The sequence below is a fragment of the Typopeltis vanoorti genome, chromosome 7 (assembly GCF_054136105.1).
Source record: "Typopeltis vanoorti isolate ZY-2024b chromosome 7, IOZ_Tvanoo_1.0, whole genome shotgun sequence".
NCBI classification, from domain to species: domain Eukaryota; kingdom Metazoa; phylum Arthropoda; class Arachnida; order Uropygi; family Thelyphonidae; genus Typopeltis; species Typopeltis vanoorti.
This window is the reverse complement of record NC_143555.1, coordinates 147,288,952-147,309,894: the sequence shown is the minus strand read 5'-3', so window position 1 is coordinate 147,309,894 and position 20,943 is coordinate 147,288,952. Positions and strand designations below refer to the sequence as shown.

Genomic DNA, 20,943 nt, shown 5'->3' with positions numbered 1-20,943 from the left:
CAAAATCCTCACTATTCTCTTTCGCTAACATTCATTAGGGAGGAGTTGAGAAATTACCAAACTCTAAAAAGAGTAAATGAGGGAGTTAAAAAAGAGGAGTTTAAAAGTTTAACCTTTCGCCATTTAATTCACAAGTTTTTCAGTTTTTATTACGATTTGCTAGAAGAAGAACAGTGAGAAAAACAAAAGAAGCCGAAAAGAGGTCAGTAAAAAAAAAAAAAAAAAAATAGCAGACAGGTGCAGCTTAAGTCACGTGATTACACTACTTACTTGGAGTTCCTTGATTTGTTTCTGTAACTTGGCAACCAGACTCTGCTCATCTTCCAACTTGGCAGAAAGACTAGCCATTTCCTTTTCTTTCCTGAAATACGAATACGCAACGTTCAGATGACAATGCCGATTGATGTTGCTAATATTTCAGAATTACAATCACACAAAACAGTATATCAGTATGATTCCCCACTTGAGATATTCATGTTAATCGCGCCATTCCACGTTCTTAGAAGAGTTAGACTATTTCTGTATTTTATTTGACTTCTTTTGTGCTACAGCAGTTCATTGTTTAAGGACCAGACAGATTAATAGTTTATTAATTGTTACTGACCATGATAACGCTTCTCCAATTTAAAGATTGTGAGTTTCCTGACCAGGCTTTATAAAGTGGTCTGTCCAGTCGTTAGTTTTTGATACGGTTTTGATAAAATGGATGACGGCATTGCGGTCCTCAAGGTATCGTTATAATTAAATTATCAGTGAGCATACCTCATTAGAATAAGGCTAATTCAGTTGAGCATTTCCAGGTACGAAATGAAAAGAGGCAGTTGCCATTTAGCTTCTCCGTTAAAGTCATCTTAGAATTCCAATTTTTTTAATAATTACATTAAATTACGTTTTAGATCACAAATCACAAAAGTTTCCACTACATTTTGTAGTTGCCATGCCAAAGTGTGTCAAACCAGTTCATTCAATTCAAAAAATAATCCAATACGCTAGTCTTTGCATAGTACTAAATGTGCAAATAGGTCTACAACCTTTAGCGGGTGAGATTAACAGCAACAACAAAAACTTTCCAATCAGCATAGACAAACGACTAATAAGTAACCAGTGTCTTATTGCTTTATTCTGGATAAGGGATGCATGTTCGATTATGTGGCTACCTTGAGTTCAGTTAATTTACTTCTATAGAATTATTATCGTGGCTTCTTATGCTTTTGTGTTAATGCAACACCATTTTGGGTAATTTTGGAGTAAAAGATCAAAACGCTATTACAAGAAACCCAGAAAGCATTGAAAAGGATGGGGGGCACATTCAATCTAATTATCTATCAATCGATTCTCACAATTGGGAACTTAGGTTGTTATCAGCTGCAGATGTTTATCTTGCGAAAACCTGCTCGGGTTATACTTCAGTGGTAAAGCAACCGCACAATGAATTATATGGATATTCTCAATTACTTTGTTGCTCCCGATGTGGTAATATGCTTTAAAGAAATGGCGATCAAAAGACAGACTGGCCAGCAAGCAATTAACCTTATTCACAAATCTAGGAGAGTGGCACGTGTAATTGCGAATAAAAGGAAGCCAACTCTAATACCGAAATTTGCAAATAGGTCTACAACCTATTTGCAAATTTGTTAATTTGCAAATAGGTTGTAGACCTATTTGCAAATTAACAAATATAGGTGGCAAATAAAAAAAAAATTATTATTAACAAATATAGGTTGCAAATAAAAAAAATGTTAATTGCAACCTTATTTGCAATTAACGGATACTTGATTCCATAAATAAAGCGTTTATGGAATCAAGTATCCGTTAATTTTTGCGCCATAATGTAGATAACCCTTTACTATAATGGCAGGACTTCTGTCATGAAAAATTCCTTTCAGTTAACCAAAAGCGATGGGGAAAAAAAGAAATTTTTAAGTAGTAAGCGAAGTAACCGAATGTTTAGTCACACTGCAGCAGAATTTCGCCCTATTTCAATAAATTTATTCCTAATTCAAATGAATCCCATGTAGAATAATGTTTCAAAGTTACTGCGATTATTATTTCATTTTCTTCCACAGTATGTGTGCATGTGTGTGTGTGTGTGTGTGAGAGAGAGAGAGAGAGAGAGAGAGAGAGATTCGTTGCGTACCTTTGAAGAGCCTGCTCTAATTCTTTCTTGTTCTTCTCGAGATCAGCGACAGCCTCCTGGGCTAGTTTCAGGTCACCTTCGGTCTTCCTCTTGGTCTTTTCAATGTCACCCCGCAGTTTCTTTTCACGCTCCAAGGTATCCTCGAGCTGTCAGGGAAAAAAAAAGCGATTATCTCATATATAGAAGTTAGTGGAACTAATATTGTTTCAACAATAAGAAAATTTCTAATGTAAGGCGCAAAATTGTCTGATAAACCTTACTTACTTCATCTAGTGTCTGCTCTAGTTTAGCCTTCACTTTGTTCATATGGTTAACTTTGTCCTCTGATCCCTGCAAGTCTTCGGAAGTTTTCTGTAATAGACAATTCATTTCATTAAAAAGTTGACTTAAATTCAGTTAATTATTTTTTTTATTACTATACGAACTTTTCTGATTTTTTTAATTACTTTAAATATTAATTAATAAACAGAAAAATTGCACTTGGAATCGCCTCCGTACGGAGCAGTCCTATTGACATTGTTTCTTCTTTTAAAAATTCTCCTCACTCCCCATCCCCTCATTAGTCTCATGAAATTCAAATTCTCTCTATGTGCCTCTGAGAACAAGAGACTAAATATAAAATTGTTTCACGTAGAATACGGACACACCATTATTAGAATCGCGAGTTTAATTTTTAAAAAAAATCTTTTTTAAATAATAACTAGATCAAATATTCTTCGTGGACATTTTGGAATGTACTGAAAACAAAATATAAATGGAATTTTTCCCTTTTTTTTTTCCCTTAAACGTTTTTCGATTGCAAATTTCGTGGTGCGTCATATTATCAGGACACTCATCTGGGAAAAACAACCCTAAACACTGTTTGCCCCAAATAACCAAATCAAACCTTTCTATTGTGACGTGTCCTCAAGTGCAATTTTTAGTGCCAATCAGCCACGTTCACAATATAGTATAAATGCTCTTCCACCTACCTGTGTGAGTTCCTGCATTTGCTTCTTTTCCTTATTTAGTTTATTGATGAGTTCATCCTGGTGGGCGATTTCGTCGTTCAAGTTTCGGATTTGGTGGTCTTTTGTTGCTTTGTCTTGCTCATTCTATTATAATAAACAAAAAAAAAACGCATGTTAAATAGATAAAAAGAATATCTTACATGAATAAAATATAGAAATAGTAGCAAGTATCCTTTAACTTTTTAATATAAGAAAATATCGATTAAAATAAGCAAATTAAAAGAAAGATAATGAAGATATTGGCAATGGGAAGAATTAGTGAATTCCCAAGGATGAAAACCAACTCGTGCCATAAAAATATGTTATCGGAATCCCGTGGAATATATACGGTATTAATCACAAGGAGAGAGCTTTCGGAAATTTTCATTACGCTTATTTCTTGCCGAGAACACGTTTGTCAACATTTCATTGCATTTTAAATTCCAACCAGTTTCTCAACAAAATATCATTTAAATGCAAAAAAAAAAAAAAAAAAGTTAACCAAAGGGACGACTTTTTATTTATTATGTTTTGCTAATGTCGGCGTTTTAGAAATTTTTTTTCTAAAGTCGGTTTTGAATGAAAAAAAAAAACGCCTTTGACGTTTATTTATATCTTTATTGATTATCATTTAAATCGTTTATGAGTTCGATAATCGTTTATGACTGTCTTTTATCTTTCAGCATTTCTAGTTTGCTGAGATTTTTCCGATTTTGAATGCTTAAAACGAAAAAAAAATATACCATAAAAGCAGGATCAGCTGGAAACAACTCATAAATGAATTAAAACGCCCACCAAGGTTGTTCCTATGAATAGAATTACTATGGGATTACAGATCGCTCAAACTGAAGTTTTATTACAGAATGTGGAAGTGAGAAAAGGTGGATATACAAAGAAAAGAAGGACCTCCCCTAGAGGAGTTTATCTAAAGGGGAGAACAAGATTAACATTCAGTAAGATAATAGATCTCGAGTAGCGGGTGTTTCATAATCACAGTATATAGCTTCTAGTCCAAATTATTCCGTTTCGATTATTTTTTTATTCATAACATTACATAAGAATTTAGTCAAGGTGAAAAGCGGGATAAAATCCCAGTTATCGCGAATTTTACGTAAAAAGTATTACTTTAATTTGGTAAGCAATGTGATCTCTTCTATCAGATCATAAAACGCAAAAGCAAAACAGTAATGAATTCTTAATTTTGATTTTTCAAATTCAAAGAAATAAGACAACCCTGGCGTCATATAAATAATTCGTTTTTTTTAAGTATGTACTTAAGAATTAGGAATTAGGTTAGCTCGAAATGAAAAGATGAAAAGATGAAAAGTGATATAACCCGATTTTTGAATTTAGTGAATTATTCTTAATTTTTGAATTTAGTGAATTATTTGACTGTTTAATTCTCTTGAATTAAACAGTCAAAAATCTAATACTCAAACATGGATACATCTTATGATAGGCTAATATTAAGGTAGTAAAATATTTCCCCCAAAAAATACATTAGATGGAAATGTCTCTGTATACAAGAATGAAAACACAATGGGCTTCTGAAAACATCTGAAATATTTCGATACAAAATCATGCACTTACCTTTTGGATAATGAGTTGTAGGTCTTCAATTTCTTTCTTTAGATTAGAAATATCCCCTTCTAATTTCTTTTTGCCCTGGCTCAACGTAGAATGGGCATCCTCTTCGTGGTTTAACCTGTCTTGCATTTCCTGATAAAACGAGAGGTCATTGGTTAGTTTCTGAAGTGTCGAAAATGTTTCACCATTCACTACATTAACAGACGCCATTATTGAATACACTAAAATTTGAAAATGGTTTTACACTTGTTCCTTATAAGTATTGCAGAAAGTGCGGTGGTGTAGATGCGTGAGAAACGGAAAGTTCACGAATAAGAGTCAAGCAACTTCCTTCCTGATAAGTTCATTACAAAATCCAATGCACAAAAGATCACTCCATTAGGGGCAGAACACAGAGAACAAAGAAAAGTGGGCTACGAAAGCAGACTCGAAATTTCGCACAGAAGGTCGCAGCTAAAATATGGATGGTAGCACTGGAAGTTGACTCGAATGCAGTCAGGCTGCGAATGATATCTTGGACCTTTGTGTGAACTAGCCAAATGGCAGGCTCGCTTTTTATTCTAGGAACATATCAAGACGAGTAATGACTCATTCCCAAAAGACAGACAGACAGAAAGATCAAGTGAGGGGCTGGGGGAAACGAAAATGACATACTCCTACGCTAAAGCAGCATAGCATAAACATTCATATCGCGCAAGCGTTGACGGTGAAAGTAATGTGATACCCAATTTAGAAACGAGCAGCTAGCTCACAGCACATGCGATATATGACGCCGTCATACTCTTTAGGCAAAATATACGGAAGGCGTGTGAAAAAAAAAAAGAGTCCAACGGCAAGGTAAGTCTATTTTGAGTCGAGAGAGAGAGAGAGAGAGAGAGAGGGAAACAAGGAATGAAGAGTATATGTGTCAGAAAAAAGAGCGAGCGAGCGAGGGAGAGAGAGAGAGAGAGAGAGATACAGTTTCATCGGAGAATTCTTTCTTGATGGATAAAGTTGGCTGCATCCGTCAGAGCTATATTCAGACGTGATGACCCCTTTTTGTCAGTAATGATAATCTTCTGGTTTAAATTAACGTATACAGACAGTTACGAAATAAACTGCTAATTGTAAAAATAGTTTTCATCACTGAATTGTTTGCATTTGACTTCAGATGAACTTATTCCTGTTCAGAAGTATTGAAATTTAATGTGAAAATAACAGGGGGAAAAAAAGACTCTTGATGAAGATCGCAATCCAAATACTTTGAGTCACTTCCGCATATTTTGAATTTTTAGATAAGTTACTTCTAACTATTCTAGGTGTATTAATAAGAGTTCGTCCAGTTACATTTTTTTTAAATGGACTAAATACATTCCTATCACATCGCATCTTTTCATTTTCTCAGTTTTACTGCTTCTTCTTCTTCTTCTTCTTTTTTTGAAAAAAAAATATATATAACACATCTAGACCTTCGTCCACAATTATGGACAACTGATTTGCAGTATTCGATTTATGCCTTCCTGAGGCACTGAATTCAAACAAGGTGATCTTTCCAAACCAAAATAAGGGTATGGGGTGTGAGCATGATGCTTATCCAGCATTAGCCATATGGGGTATAAGATATATTTAACCTTGGAAATTATATGCATTCTCACTTCAATAAGCCGGCATTACTTCAATATAGGTTTCCTTCATATATTAAACATGTTGAACTGAACTAGGAGTTTTCTTTTGTTTTCCCACTAGTAATAAAAACTTTATTACAAACTTCCAGCAGTTAGCTGTTAATTATTTTGGACGATGAGGAGTATGAAGGGAAAAGCTTTCTGCAATACTTCTTGATTTCTTGCTAGTATTATTTAAGCACATAATTAAACTAACAGTTTAATTAATTAACAATTAATTCTTGAAATCAAAAATAAATCTTGAAATTAAAAATTAATTAAGAGGAATTAAATGATCAATAATTCGATAAATGTTAATTTGATTATTGAATTAAAATAATGATTATTGAATCTATTAACATAAACGGATAATTAAATAACTAAATTGTTAATGAATGAATAACTTCCTTTTGATAAAAGCAGTGCATTAATAAATTAATGACATTAATTTAATAAACAAATTATTCTATAAATAATTAATTAGCGATTTAAAATAATAAGAAAAAAATAAGATCAGTAATAGTGACTAAACTAAATGACACTTGCAATGAATAATTATTGGTTTTTATTGTTATCAAGAACTCTCAGTTTTGCCATTTAATTCCTATGATAACGACAAAGAGTGACCACACACACACATACACACATAATATTAAAAAAAAATGGAATTATGAACACAGAAACAATGAATACTAAACATCCGTAAGTAATTCGATCAACAAAGATGGCCAAAGATGGTCATATTAAAACTTTATGAATATCAGGAGACAACATGAACTTATGATTGCAGCAAAGAATACTATGTGAAGGAGACTGCACTACTCCTTCCACTTTGAGTTTTCCCTTCAAAATATCTCACAGGATGTATTAAGTATATCACATACCTACACATGAAAGTTTTAATGGATAAAGCCTTTAACCGCAAGATAACGGTTAAAGGCTTGCATCCCTGTTATTCTGTCCGATTCATAACAGTCTGGCTTGAAGATATACTCATGCGCAACAGCTGCACACAGTGAATAACTCTACACTCTTACAGGAACCAATGCTTTCCACTATAATGTGGGCGCATCGACTTCAAGGCAGCACGAACTTGCAATTGACTGAACGTCCTTGATATTCTATATGTAATATATTCATCGAATATAGAGCATCGAAGGATACCGTGCGATTCTATCTCACAGTCACCGCTCTCCAACTGACAATATATTGATGTGTCATTAAGAGTCATTTCAAACTTGAGGCGTTTGAAAGCATCAGTCCCGTGTGTCTTTCACAAGAGGAATATTCCAAGATTACCTTTGAAGAAATCTGGGAACAGATGGTAAGGCCTTCGTAAAGTATCTTCCAGGATTTTAGCCATTTTCCCAAACGCTTTTTGGTGGAGAGAATCTATATCGACAGACTAGTTAAACATCCTTCCAATACCTTTTTTCTTACATGCGGTATCTTTTATTCTGGGAAGAAAACGTTTCCAATGTACATCATGAGTTAGATATCTTGATATTAATATTAGCTGTTCGCGAAGTTGTTAAAATGGCACATTCTATTCCTTTTCTTCCAATTCAAAATAATGGAATTTAAGAGTAACTGTGATATAAATTGAACTCGAACAGAATACTTTGAAATAGTGGCGAGCACTGATCTACTTACAGTTGGCCTGCTTCGTTCTTCGTCATGAAAAACGAAGTAGGTCAACTGCGAGCAGCTTTGTTTCCGTGGCAAACCATAGTTGCCATTGAAATATTATACCACACCCGTATACATCAAGCAAGCATAAATATATCATATAGAGATAGTTATGTTTTTATTTTTATGAACTGTTAAGATATAAGTTTGGTTTGCTGGGCGTGTAAGATTCTGAAAAGACTTGCTTTTCGCAATATTAGAATATATGATGAGTATGTGTACACGACATAGTTGGTGAAGTTGCTGCGCTGCTTCGATCTAAAACTTGGCATTTTATTCAAAAAAGAAAAAAAAAGGAAGAAAAGAAACATGCGGCTCCTACAGGGTTCAACAAAAATCGCATGCCAAAAATGAACTACTTTAGTATATTATAATTTATTGAAGATCTATAATTCGCTAAGGATTGACTAAATATCGCTCTGCTATGTGATAATATCTGCAAAAGAAATGTACAAATCACAAAGAAGCACAGAATGTTTTATCCTTTGACCAGCATTCTGGAAACCATAAAAAATTGGATCAAAGCAAAACCATTAAGCAAGTCTGAAACGGGTTATGTACAATGGCAGCATTGCCCGTTTTTCGAAAAAATAAAACAAAAAAAAAACACACCTCGTTCTAAGAGAAGCGAACCCTGAAACCTGGGCATAAAGGTTCTTAAAATTTCTCTGCTATTTAGATGCTTGAAGTAAATGTTGCATTCATACCTAGAGGATCCTTTCACGATTACCTTTATTTGAATTCGGACATAGAGACGTTTTTTGAGAAGAGCAAGGATGAAATTTCTTCGACATCCAAAGTAGTGTGCAAAAGTCAGCTAATAATATGAAAATTGTGTTTCAGTAGTTTAAAAATTGTAGTTTTGTTTAGATAAGAAAAAAGGACTTAATTTTGTAGCCCTCCACATCATCTTTTAAGAAATGCGGAGGATTGGATGGCAATTTGGGACTTAGCCGAACAAATTGTACTCTCTTGGCTTAAACCACATATACAAAATAAAAACAAATCTTCTTATAACAGTATAGCAGTCGTATAACATACGTACTTTATCCTTTATTATATACAGACAATAAACTTTACTGTTTCGAAGGTCCGTCTTCAACCTAAAGCAGTATCCAGCTGGTCTCATACAGGGTTCCCACCCACTGAATTTTCACATATTAAACTTCGATAAGATTAATTTCCTATCAAACATTAATGAGGCTTTCTATAAACACAGGGTTACTTTCCCAAGTTACATGGACTGGCTGATAAATGAAGGGGAAGATTACATTATAATTAAATTAGAATAATTTCAGATCATTTCAAAAACCCCTCCATTCTTAAAGAAAAAAAAAATTGCGCTCCAACCAAACAGATTTCAAATCTCGCCGTGGGTTTGGGTGTTTCTTAGGTGGAGATGAATTTCATTTCTGGTATGAGCCCACCCATTCGTTTTCTTTCGGAAATTTAGATAGATTTCTAGAACTATTATAAAAGTAGAACACTGATTTCGACCGCTTTTTTTAACTAATTAGAAGAATTGAAATAGTCTAACGTTGAGTTTCATTTAATTGGCATAAGTGTTTAAACAGTTTTGTGCCTATTCCGATCACAATAAAAACAACGGCTGAAAATTCGTTATCACTACGTAAGTAATGACTAATATTACGAATATTTCTGAAATTATACAAAAAGAGTAAAAAATATAAATATATATATATTATTAGCAGTGAAAGAATGCACATACCTGGACTTGGCCTTCTAAATCGGCCTTTTGTGAGACAAGTTTTTGCAACCTTTCCTCCATATCTCCGGAACCAGATCTCTCGGCTTCCAGCTGTAGGAACATGTCATTCTTGTCTTGAAGTAGTTTCACATTCTGTCCTTCTAAGTCTTTCCTTAATTTTGACTCCTTCTCGAGAGCCTCGGTGGCTTTTTTAAGCTTCTCCTCCAGCTCTTTAAGTTCGTCTTCTACACGAGCCATGCTGAGAAGAGGCTTGACCTGTACAATGATTGATCAGCACATATCAGCACCCAATTTTTAAACACGTAATACAACAAATGCATGTAATCGAGTAAATGTTGAATATTTCTCGGATTTAGATTCAAGCCTACCTTGGAGTACAATTTCCACCACATCCAGGTGCGCAGGGTCAAGAATTTGCGGAGGTTTCTCTGGATGATCAACAGGGCAACTCTGTGAAAAGAATAAAGATACAAAAACTAAGTAAAATAATAGCAACAAAAGTCGCAAATAAGCGCACTTATATCACTATAAACCGCATTGAATATTTTAATCCTCGTGTCTTGAGTAAAAACCGCGTATGTGAAAAGCCGAATATTACAAAGGAAATGTGATGTATTCACTTTATCGCATGTTTAAGCGGCCTTACTGTGTCTGTATGAAATGTTATATTCGATATTCCCAAACTTTAAAAATTTCGTCGCGTTTCTTAAGGACTGAAACAATAAAATACACAATTCTTTATAAAGATTATTTATCATTATACCATTGTGTAACTTTTATAAATGCCACCATTAATTCGCCTGAAAAAATAAGTTCCCGTTTGTATTTAAGTACAAAGCTTGAGACTCACAGGTTTGTGGCATTTTCGGCACCTGATACAGATTCGTCTGGAAACAATCGATCCACCATTGAATCGATTTCTGAACAATCTTCTGTAGTGGAATCCATGTTTCGCAATTTGTACACTTAATCCACAGTTTATATGGGCCGCAGAGTTCACAAATGTGTCCCTAGTTAGTAATCCACACTAAACGCAGTAATCATAAAATACTCCACTCGCTTTCGAATAAATATCCCAGGCTATACCACACCCTCAGGAAGCTATATTGACATCAACGTGCACTACTCCACCACTACACAAACTATATCGCTCTAAGACCACATCGTTAGAGATGACCCTTTTTCATTCCTTCTCTCATTACCTGGCTTCCGCAAATAGACGCTAACGCATGCGTATCTCGTCCCGAGAATGATACTTTATCGATGGTATATGAATACTGAAACTGCTCCAAAATTTTATTAATAGAAGAAAAAAAAATTTTGATTTTCGCCTCGCGCGTTTCTACGTAACTATTGACTGCGGGAAGCAAGACATGTTAATATTTACCTCTGTTCCTGCAGCTTCTTGAATTCCTTCTTGGCTAGGTACCATCTTATCCATGCCTGGAGCCATGTGACAATTTTGCCAAGACGATCGTCTCGCAACTCTTCTAGCCGACCTAGGACACCAGCCCTGAAGAACACCTGAGCAATCATAAGTGAAGATCATTAGCTTTAGTTCACACAGTTCTGTAGGGGTACGTGCTTGACATACTTGACAGACTAAGAGTGCATTTTTTAGACATTAAACGGTTGCACTTTATGTTTTAAAATTCACTATACTCTTTTGAATTTAATATTTAAAAATCTTTATATTCTTAGCATATTATTTACACTAAGTTGCCACTTTAATAAGAACATCCGCCTGACACTCATTTTAGGGAATTTTATAAAAACAAAACGTCTCTTGATGATTATCCATTTGAAGAAATTTTCCGTAAAGAAAAACTTATTAACAGCTGTATTAAATAAGGAGAGAGCGTAATTTGGCTCAAAGCCATACATTTTCAGCAATTAAGAAAAGAAATATTCACCAAACAAACTATTAGCTGTGATGGAGTGGGACAAAGAAGACGTTGGAAGTAAAATAACACACATTTCTACCTTTTAGTAAAAGAAAGCGCTGAAAAAAAGTATGCTAATTGCTTTTTTTCTAGTAACCGTTTAATAAACTACCTTCTGATTTGCTGAAAATTTCAGTAACACAAACCAAATTTATTATTATTATTTTTATTGACGGCATTTTCAGCTTTAGTATACCTTTCTGTATGCAGGTGTCGCTTTTTTTGAAATGAAAACTGATTTGCGTCAGTGTGTATAATACTTCTTAAATTTGAAAAAGAAAGAAAAAAAACCGAAAAGGCATAGGATGTCCGTCCATCATATTTTCAGTTATTAATTTAGAATAATTCTAGCCAAGATAGAGCGGATTTTCACAGCTGGAGAATTACTGCATGCTTATGGAATTCAGCATCTCTGCATCGCATTCTCATTGTTCAATATTTCACATGGAAGACCTTTACTAACTAGATAGATGTTCTGTGTGCTGAAACACATAACCATGATCCGTGTCATCGTGCTTGCAACGCCGTCTTTTGTTTGCCGAACCATGATATAAAACTAGATCTTTCCTACATCTCAAGAAGACACCACTTTCCACTGGAAGAGGTCAATGCGGCTGACATAGAAGTCGCAAGAATGACCTATAAAGTTTGGAGATTTGTTGAAAATGAATTACTGATTGCTAAGGATATACATGAAAGAAGGCAAACTTGTATTACCAAAATTCAGCCCACGAACTTTTTTTTGATAGTCCTTATTAGATAAGTGATTTGTTAGCTTACAAGAGTTGAACCATATTTCTCGTGTTCTTCATCGCTATGATCCCAGTGTTTTGTATATCAAAACAACATGTCAGGCTAGCTGTCACCAAAACGACTCGACTTTTTATTACGTTTATAAGAAGTCGAGTCGTTTCGGTTAATCCAATACACTGTACGCCAACTGACTCTCCGGCTGGTTTGTCTCTTTTTTTGGGGGGGGGGGGAACCCGTCATTCCGTGATAACGACTGAACTCACCTTCACTTGACAAGTGCTCACATCCTCTATAGGCTTTCGAGTGACAAACAGAAATCGAATTCAGGGGCATTTCAGCAAAAATGTATATCACCACTTAGATCCTAAAGACTCTTAAATTTAGAACTCTCATTCTAAAATCGATGCAGAAGAAATGGCGATTTGTGCGTAGTGGCTGCCTGCAGACGAAAAATAGAGAAAAATGACCGCATTCGATATTCTAGTAATCTGAAAGGAATGACGGAAAATGAGGTTTATTTACTGCGGATTTTTAAATTATGGAAAGGTCCACATGTTCATTAAACAGCAGGGTAACGTCTGCATAGATGATGTTCTTTAAAATGTGGCTACTTAGTGTATATATTGAGATGATTACTGACAAACAGTAATTTGAAGAAATGATTCAAATCAAATGAATTTTATTTATTGAACATGGAGTTTCGTTCCTTCATTATTCGTTTCATTATTATTATTATTATTATTATTATTATTATTCAGTGGAACTTCGTTAATACGTAGAACACGGGAACATAGTCAGCTAATCAACTGCCCTTTTCAGCTTTCAAGTCACACCAACTTAGATCTGGCAGAGACGAATTCACAAGACTCTTGTGGGACATGAGCAATCTTTATATCTGACAGTCCATTTTAGAGACAATCAAATCTACAATCTCTTCATATTAAACAGTCTTCGCTCAAACTTTACTCCCTTGCTGCATTCATTTGGTGTCTTTTTTTATGCTTTCTTGTTCTCTTCTAATTCTGATAACCATTCTGACCTTTTTGATTATTTATCTTTGACGCTTCTTGACTTGGGAGAACTTCCATGTTCGCTACTCAAACTAGTTTCCGTTTTACAATTCCAGTGATCAATGTGAGGGAAATGCGGCGGTGTTTACTACTAACTATGCTAACATAAACTGTCCATGTAGCTATCACAATACTAGATAATTCTCATGGTCTCTCCAACCCCTCTGGATCTCTTGTTAAACAACACTCCTTTCAAACATTTTTCAGCTGTCAGATCTACTTTGATTAACTCGGATCGCAACTTTGTATGATTCCTATTCTAGTGGGAGGAAGGATGTTCATTAGAAACTGAAGCCGAAATAGTGAGTACCAGAGAATTCCAAGATGGGCACGAATATTTTCTGAATGTGTTTAGGGTTTAGGTGGGAGATGAATTTCATTGCGGCTGTCAGATCACAACCCTGCTTATTGGAGGCTTTAAGTAACTTGAAAGAGTACTATATTTGGTTTCCAGAGCAGGGTTTCGAGATTATCTACTGTTAGCCCACACACATTACTAATACCAATGTACCATAAGCATTCAGCTTTTCTTGGGTGGGATTCAGGTTAAAAAACTAGTACTGATACCGCCAATCTCAATCGACAACAGATCGCTTAAGCAACATTATTTTAGTTATTTCAAGTCTTAAGTCACAAAAATACTTTATAGTAAGAAAAACGTAATAATGAAGGAAGGCAGGAAGAAGTTCCATAGTTTTTTTTTCCATATTCATTTTTTGAAAATTTTAGCATATTAAGCTTATAATGACCGTCTTATAATGTACGTCTTATTTTAAACGACATTTAAATTTTACTTACTTGACAAGTACAACTTCAAAATTCTAAATAAAGAATAAAATAACTTACTGTAAAGGTAGGGTCAGTTCCAAAAGGATAAGGAAGGAAAAGTGGGTACATGCCTTGGTATGACCGAAACGGAATTCGTTAGGATCCAATTGGATTGCTTCTACGACTTTTTCTGTTGCACACTTTGCATCAACGAAACCCTTGGGGATAGCAGTGGGAGCGAGGATGGTATATCTAATAGGGGAGGCGAAGATCAAGAGGTTACATTCATGCGTGATATTCCTAATATTTACGATTAAGATGGTTTCAAGAAACTATGTCTTTGTGCAATACGAACTGGACGAGACACAAGCACTGCATTGTTAGTAACTTATATAATGTGAGATCACAAATAGCACGTAGCATGCAATCGCACATAAGAACTACAATAGATGTTTTCTATAACTAATTTTCTGTTCTAATTTTTCTTCCATCTTCAACAGTTCATATGCTGGACAAAATTAAGGAGAAAAATGAGCAAACTGACTGAAGTTCAGTTATATAAATTTGTTTATTCCATTTCCGTAATCATTACCTTCAATGAAAACATAAATATATTAATATATAATTTATATTCTCAAAGATCTTTTTTTTTCACAATTTATAGAATTATTACAGTCGATCAGACCCCTTCTTATATTTAACATTGATACAATGCATCGGAATCTTAAATCATAGAGGTCCGGGAAATCTATCACCAAACTCTATTTTATAAACCAATATTATAATTACAATTTATGTTTCTTATGTTTCAACGATCGTTGTCGTGAGCTTACATAGAAGGCTGGCTGCTCTTGTGTTCGACGAGCATTTCGAAAATTTCACTCGTTAATCCAAGTATTAATTGTGTCCAAACTAATACCTGAGAAGATGGAAGATTTTCTACCAGAATGACGGGATGGGAAATGGAAGTGATGGTTTCTATCGATTATCTGTTCTATCTAGTTCATTTTAAGCTATGCATTCTGTGATGGGAAAGTGCGTAGGAAATGGATATGAAGCATACTACAGGGATACATTTCTAAGAAGTACTTCATAGTGGGATTTCAACTGGCACTACTTCTAGAAATATTCTAGGTTTTCTGAAGGATCACTATATCTAAGGAGATGGAAGATTTGGAAAATGGGAAACGTGGACCATTCGTCTCAATCAATCAGTCACTCAATGTTCGTCAATAACACGGTACGTGAAAGGGAAATATTTGGGAATTATTTTGGATATTGGGATACAAGGGCTGCATACACTTCTAAGAGGTAGTTCATGATGACATTTCAACTGGGAATGATGAAGGATGCATGTACATCTACAAAGTATTTGAAGGTTAAACAAAGGTATTGATTTTAATATTTCTAATTCAGGAATGGGAATAGTTCTGAGAGATTGGGTTTACAAGACTTTCAAGCTAAATCAAGGGAAGAATGAGGTTCAAGAGCTAGTTTTCTTTCTAGGACTGGAACAGTATGGTTTTAAAGGGTTTTTGGTGGATGAATCTGATAACAAATAGTTTCTAAACTTTCTAGAAAGGGGGAAGAGAATAGGGTGAATGCTAAGTAGGAAACTCCACTCTAAGGAGCATTGGGGCGGGTGGGCTATTATAAACGAATTACATGCCTTGGTGAGACCACAACGGTAGTCGTTTGCGTCTAGTTGGATTGCCTGTAGAACAGCTTCTGTAACCTTCTTAGCATCAACGAATCCCTTGGGAACGGCAGCTGCAGCTAGAATTGTGTATCTGGGGGGTAGCATTGTAAAACATGGTCAACAAAACAAACACTGACACCAAGCATAATATTGTCTAATTCTTTCGTGAATGACCGCCATTTATAGCTTTATAGTATTGGAAATCATTTATCTTTATGAGAACCAGAAAGCATATTTCTGCTTAATTATCTCGGTTATCTCAACTAGCAATTTAGTATCAAAATAATTAGTTTTATTGCATTTTTACATCTCCAGAATTAATTAAATTTTGAGTTATTAATAGATCACGAAAGAATTAACCGTATATTATTTAATAGCTCAAGCAATGTAAGAAGCAATAAAATAAAGCAACAGCAAATAAAAGAAGAAAATAAAATGAGCAAATAAAAAAATAAAAGAAACAAAAAAATAATAAAATAAAATAAGCAATGCGGATGAGGCAGCTCCACTAATTTTAATTTTTTTAAATATATTATTAAACAGATAAGCTGTAAAACGAACCCACACACGCACGCACAAGTTAAAAAGCCATTTTGATGATATGCCATTAAAATAAAAAAGCAAAGTTTCATTTAATGTGAAGAATAGCAAAGCTTTCACACAAAAAATAATCACAAAAAAAAGCGAAGCCTCGCATCTGTTCACACACTGAAATTTTCACACACAAAGCATCTCACGGACTATTCACAAAAACAGTATTATAAAGATAACATGGGCAATTTAAAAAACGCATATTATAAATATGTAATATTCTTAGATATATGAAGAGCCAAAGGCTTCAATTCGGCGACATATAACTTGTTTAAGTTAAGGGATATTACATCCCATATAGTTTCTCAGCCGAATAAGAAACTCAAAGAGTTTCATGCCGAATATAGTAGAAACTATGTAAAGTTCGGCGATTCCAAGCGTAAGCAAAATACCTGGATACTGCCGCAGCTGACCCTAAAGGTAGTGCAAGCTGAGGCAACTCGTGTCAAAGGTGGAGCAAGCTCCGATCACTACTCTTGATATTTACCCATAATGTGAACTTAGCTCCTAGGAGCTGTATTATTGTTCGACATTATGAGGTCTGCCTACTCACTGATGAGACCTCAATAAAGGTTGAAACCGGTCTGGGTAGTGACCTTCTCTCATAATGTCGAACAATAATACAGCTCCTAGGAGCTAAGTTCACATTATGGGTAAATATCAAGAGTAGTGATCGGAGCTTGCTCCACCTTTGACACGAGTTGCCTCAGCTTGCACTACCTTTAGGGTCAGCTGCGGCAGTATCCAGGTATTTTGCTTACGCTTGGAATCGCCGAACTTTACATAGTTTCTACTATATTCGGCATGAAACTCTTTGAGTTTCTTATTCGGCTGAGAAACTATATGGGATGTAATATCCCTTAACTTAAACAAAATATGTAATATTCAATTTAGCAGTTGCATATATCATTCATGCAGGAATGGTAATTAGCATTTTTTTTTTGTCAAGATTGAAGATTTTATCACGGAATGGATATGTTAGTACTATAATAAACTATAATAACTGATGGGTGAAATATATCAGTCATTAAAGATCATTACATGTCGATTATGCTTAGATTTTCATTCAAGTTTAAATGGCAAACTCTTTTAAAAAAATTAAAAAAAAGAGTTCAGGTTATCAAAAGTCGCCAATAGGTCCATTGTAATGGATTGATGAATGTAATGTCATGATAATAAATGCGTTATTACGCCAAACTGATATAATTTCGCACGTGACAGAATAATATCACATTATTGTACACAAAAGACGTTCGGAGGTACGAAAGAATCAGTTTAATTCACGCCAGCATATCAAATATTTTTTGGGAATATTAAATGCGTATTGAGTAATCCCCAAAATTGCATGCTATCCCAAACCATTCCTGCTTTTTAAATAATTCGCACAAGCACGATGACTAATGATTTTAAAAAAAATAAATAAATAAATAAATAAATAAATAAATAAAATAAAAAATAATAATAATAAAAAAATAAGACATACAATGAATAACAGTTACTGAATTCCGAGTAAGAAAATTATTATAACATCCAAATCACAACAGCTATGACTATCACTCTTTGAAATATTAAACCTGCTGTTCTTACAGAGTTAACGAAAATTTTAAAATTTTACAGTATTTATTTAGTTATTTTTTATTATTAGTCTTTTGAGCATGTGATTACCTTAGTTCTCGATATATATGTAGTGGTAACACCGCTCCAAAGGTCATACTAAAAATCAGTGTGTGTGTGTGTGATGTGTAGATGGCAGCAGTGGTATAGTTTGGATTGGTAAAACTCCGCTGGGATGTTTGGGACTGTAATGGGGGCAGGGTTAACGTGAATGCACTGGGAATCCGTCGCAAAATTAGAAACCATGATTGAGGTGAAGCGGTCTCGCATTGCTACCGAATGCGCGTGCACAGTTCGTGTGAATTCTGCTGCAGCCGAATTAACACGAACTGTGAATTCTTAACGTACTTTATTGAATTCACACGAATTCAATAAAGTACGTTATATAGTACCGTCACTCCCTCTAGGTGAAAGCCCTTAAAGCAGTTGACAGATTAGGGTTGCATGGCAACTAATGAAGCAATGATTTTGACCTCTTCCCTAAAATGAAAGAACCACTGGTTCACATTTTCAACATCCACTCTTCTTATTATTATTGTTTTATAGCATTTTTTTTAAAACATTGCTATGCAAGAGATCAAATATTCCAAGAAATAACTTCCTTTTCTAAATACTCTGCATTACATATCCGATTTGGAATTTTACAAGTGCGAGGCATTACAGAGAGAGAGAGAGAGAGAGAGAGAGAGAGAACACTGCACTACTTGGAAATATTCCAAAGCAACCATAGATCTACTTTTAGTCATAATTACAGCTGACTGTTACAAACTTCTTTCACAACCTTGGAGTTCTATAGATAGTGTTTTTACATTAAACGCGAAAATATCCACATAATTCTGAAATGGATTTTTTAACTTTCATTTTAAATATTTATTCCATTACTGATACTTTCAATCAGACATCTTGTAGTATATCATCGTTCCCTTTGCCATTGCGAGTTAAAAAATGTACCAGTATCTGTTACAAAACGTTTTAGATTCTAAGACTGACTGAAAGTCTCAGCAAATAAGTGATTATCTAATGAATTCATCTCTAGATGGATATAAAATTTACTGTGAGAGGTAGCAGAGAGGAAACAGAAAAAGAAATCGTTAGGCAGATTTATGGATATCATGCGCACAATGCAATAAAAAATATTGCATGTTTCTCATAACGCATCCGTACAGAAGCGAACAAAAAAAGATACGCATTTATTGAAATAAAAGAAAAATAAAGTACGTTAAAAGATATAATAGATTTGGAATTTTTAAAATAAAAGTGTATGTTCAGATTTTCTGAGAAAAACATGATATTTCATGAACGTATTTACTAAATGAATCAACATCGATTTTTGTTTTCTTTTATTATTTTCAAATGATAAAATATACTTTATCTAAATTTCATCCTAGCTGTATGCATTCACGAAAGTTGGCACCGAGGGTGTATAATACATGTATACCTCCTCTTGCTTTCACGTGTTAGGCCTAGTGGCCTGTTACGTTCGTATTAGGCATGGTCTATTACGATTTGAAACCGAAACCGCTTCGAGGATAAGATGGTTAGCCCTATGCCTCCCGGTGTGTCCCATGTCTGTACATGTGTTCACGAGGCCAGTTTGCCTGTTCTGGGGGGGGGGGGGGGGAACTCGAGTTTTTGGGTGAAAAAGAAAAAAACCTATCTCCGTAGGAGACTGGCTAACTCAGCTTTAGTCAAAAGAAACCAGATAAAAGTTCCTGACGTCTTGGACGGGAATCGAACTCAGGTCTTTCCGACCAAAACTATACCAACTGCGCTACGGAGGGTCAATACATGGATTTTAAACAAGATGGCTGCGGTTGCAGTCTGAAGAGATATCTATTTTAGATTAAACAGTCACATCCACTTTAGCACATTTAATTTATGCACACTCTGACGTTACTTCAAATCATATGGATGAGTTATAACCATACATTCGGGATAGCGGAAAATTTTTAATGTTTCATTAGAACCTTTTGTCAACTTAGTAATTCATGAATAAATAAGATATTATTGAAACTTTTTTAAAACTAAATTATAAGTTGCCAATAAGGGCAATTATTATGATTTAATTAACATTATCGTAATTATACAGCATTTAAATGTATTATCTTAGCTATATTTATGTTCAATATTACAATCGTTTTAATGTAAACAGACGTACGAATCTATTTCCACGGTAGAGCTTTTGTTAAAAATTAAAATATTTAATTTTATGCACTACAACAGTGCGTATCAGTTAAGTGCTGGGTATAAGCGATCTAGTTCAATAATCCAACTTACCGGTGCTTGAAGTCAGGGTAGACCATCCTGTTAGGGAATCCCTTTCGGCAAATACGGATACCCTCAAGTACACCGTTGCAAGTGAGCTGATGCATTACCAAGTGAGCATCGATGAGACCTGTAAAAGCATCATTAACTATATTATAGCAACACTAACGTAAAATCTCTTTTTTATATATATACTCGTATTCTTGGAACGTGTTCTTTAAAAGATATTAGTTTGTCGATTACGCGAAGAATAAAAAATTTGTATTACAAGTTACGGTTTGACTGCTGAATCAATTCGATTTATTTGCTTTGGTAAACTGCGGTTTTAAATGCGGACTATGAAAACCTTTAGAAAAGGCTTCGCGGCTATTAAAAAACGAATAAAAAATACTGATTTTTTTTCCCTGTCAAATAGTGAGCTTCCTATTAACACGATTTCATTGGTGTCTTGGTAGTAAAGTTTCTT

The 20,943-nt window shown here is 34.6% G+C and overlaps 1 protein-coding gene across 12 annotated transcripts in view; it reads right to left on the bottom strand.

Moving 5' to 3' along the window:
- Positions 1 to 20,943, bottom strand: part of LOC150105175 (myosin heavy chain, muscle-like) — a 103,818-nt gene that overhangs the window by 17,246 nt on the left and 65,629 nt on the right. For 6 of the 12 annotated variants that reach the window (XM_090395519.1, XM_090395515.1, XM_090395516.1 and 3 more), the window contains exons 17-26: positions 20,490 to 20,607; positions 15,978 to 16,098; positions 11,162 to 11,298; positions 10,143 to 10,224; positions 9,775 to 10,029; positions 4,717 to 4,845; positions 3,109 to 3,231; positions 2,402 to 2,488; positions 2,138 to 2,283; positions 271 to 361 (exon numbers count right to left, since the gene is read on the bottom strand). In XM_090395519.1, the coding sequence (XP_090251645.1) occupies positions 271 to 361; positions 2,138 to 2,283; positions 2,402 to 2,488; positions 3,109 to 3,231; positions 4,717 to 4,845; positions 9,775 to 10,029; positions 10,143 to 10,224; positions 11,162 to 11,298; positions 15,978 to 16,098; positions 20,490 to 20,607 (1,289 nt within the window). Of the gene's footprint in view, positions 1 to 270; positions 362 to 2,137; positions 2,284 to 2,401; positions 2,489 to 3,108; positions 3,232 to 4,716; positions 4,846 to 9,774; positions 10,030 to 10,142; positions 10,225 to 11,161; positions 11,299 to 14,439; positions 14,561 to 15,977; positions 16,099 to 20,489; positions 20,608 to 20,943 lie in introns of all 12 variants that reach the window. The other 6 variants (XM_090395520.1, XM_090395523.1, XM_090395525.1 and 3 more) reach the window with 1 other exon arrangement.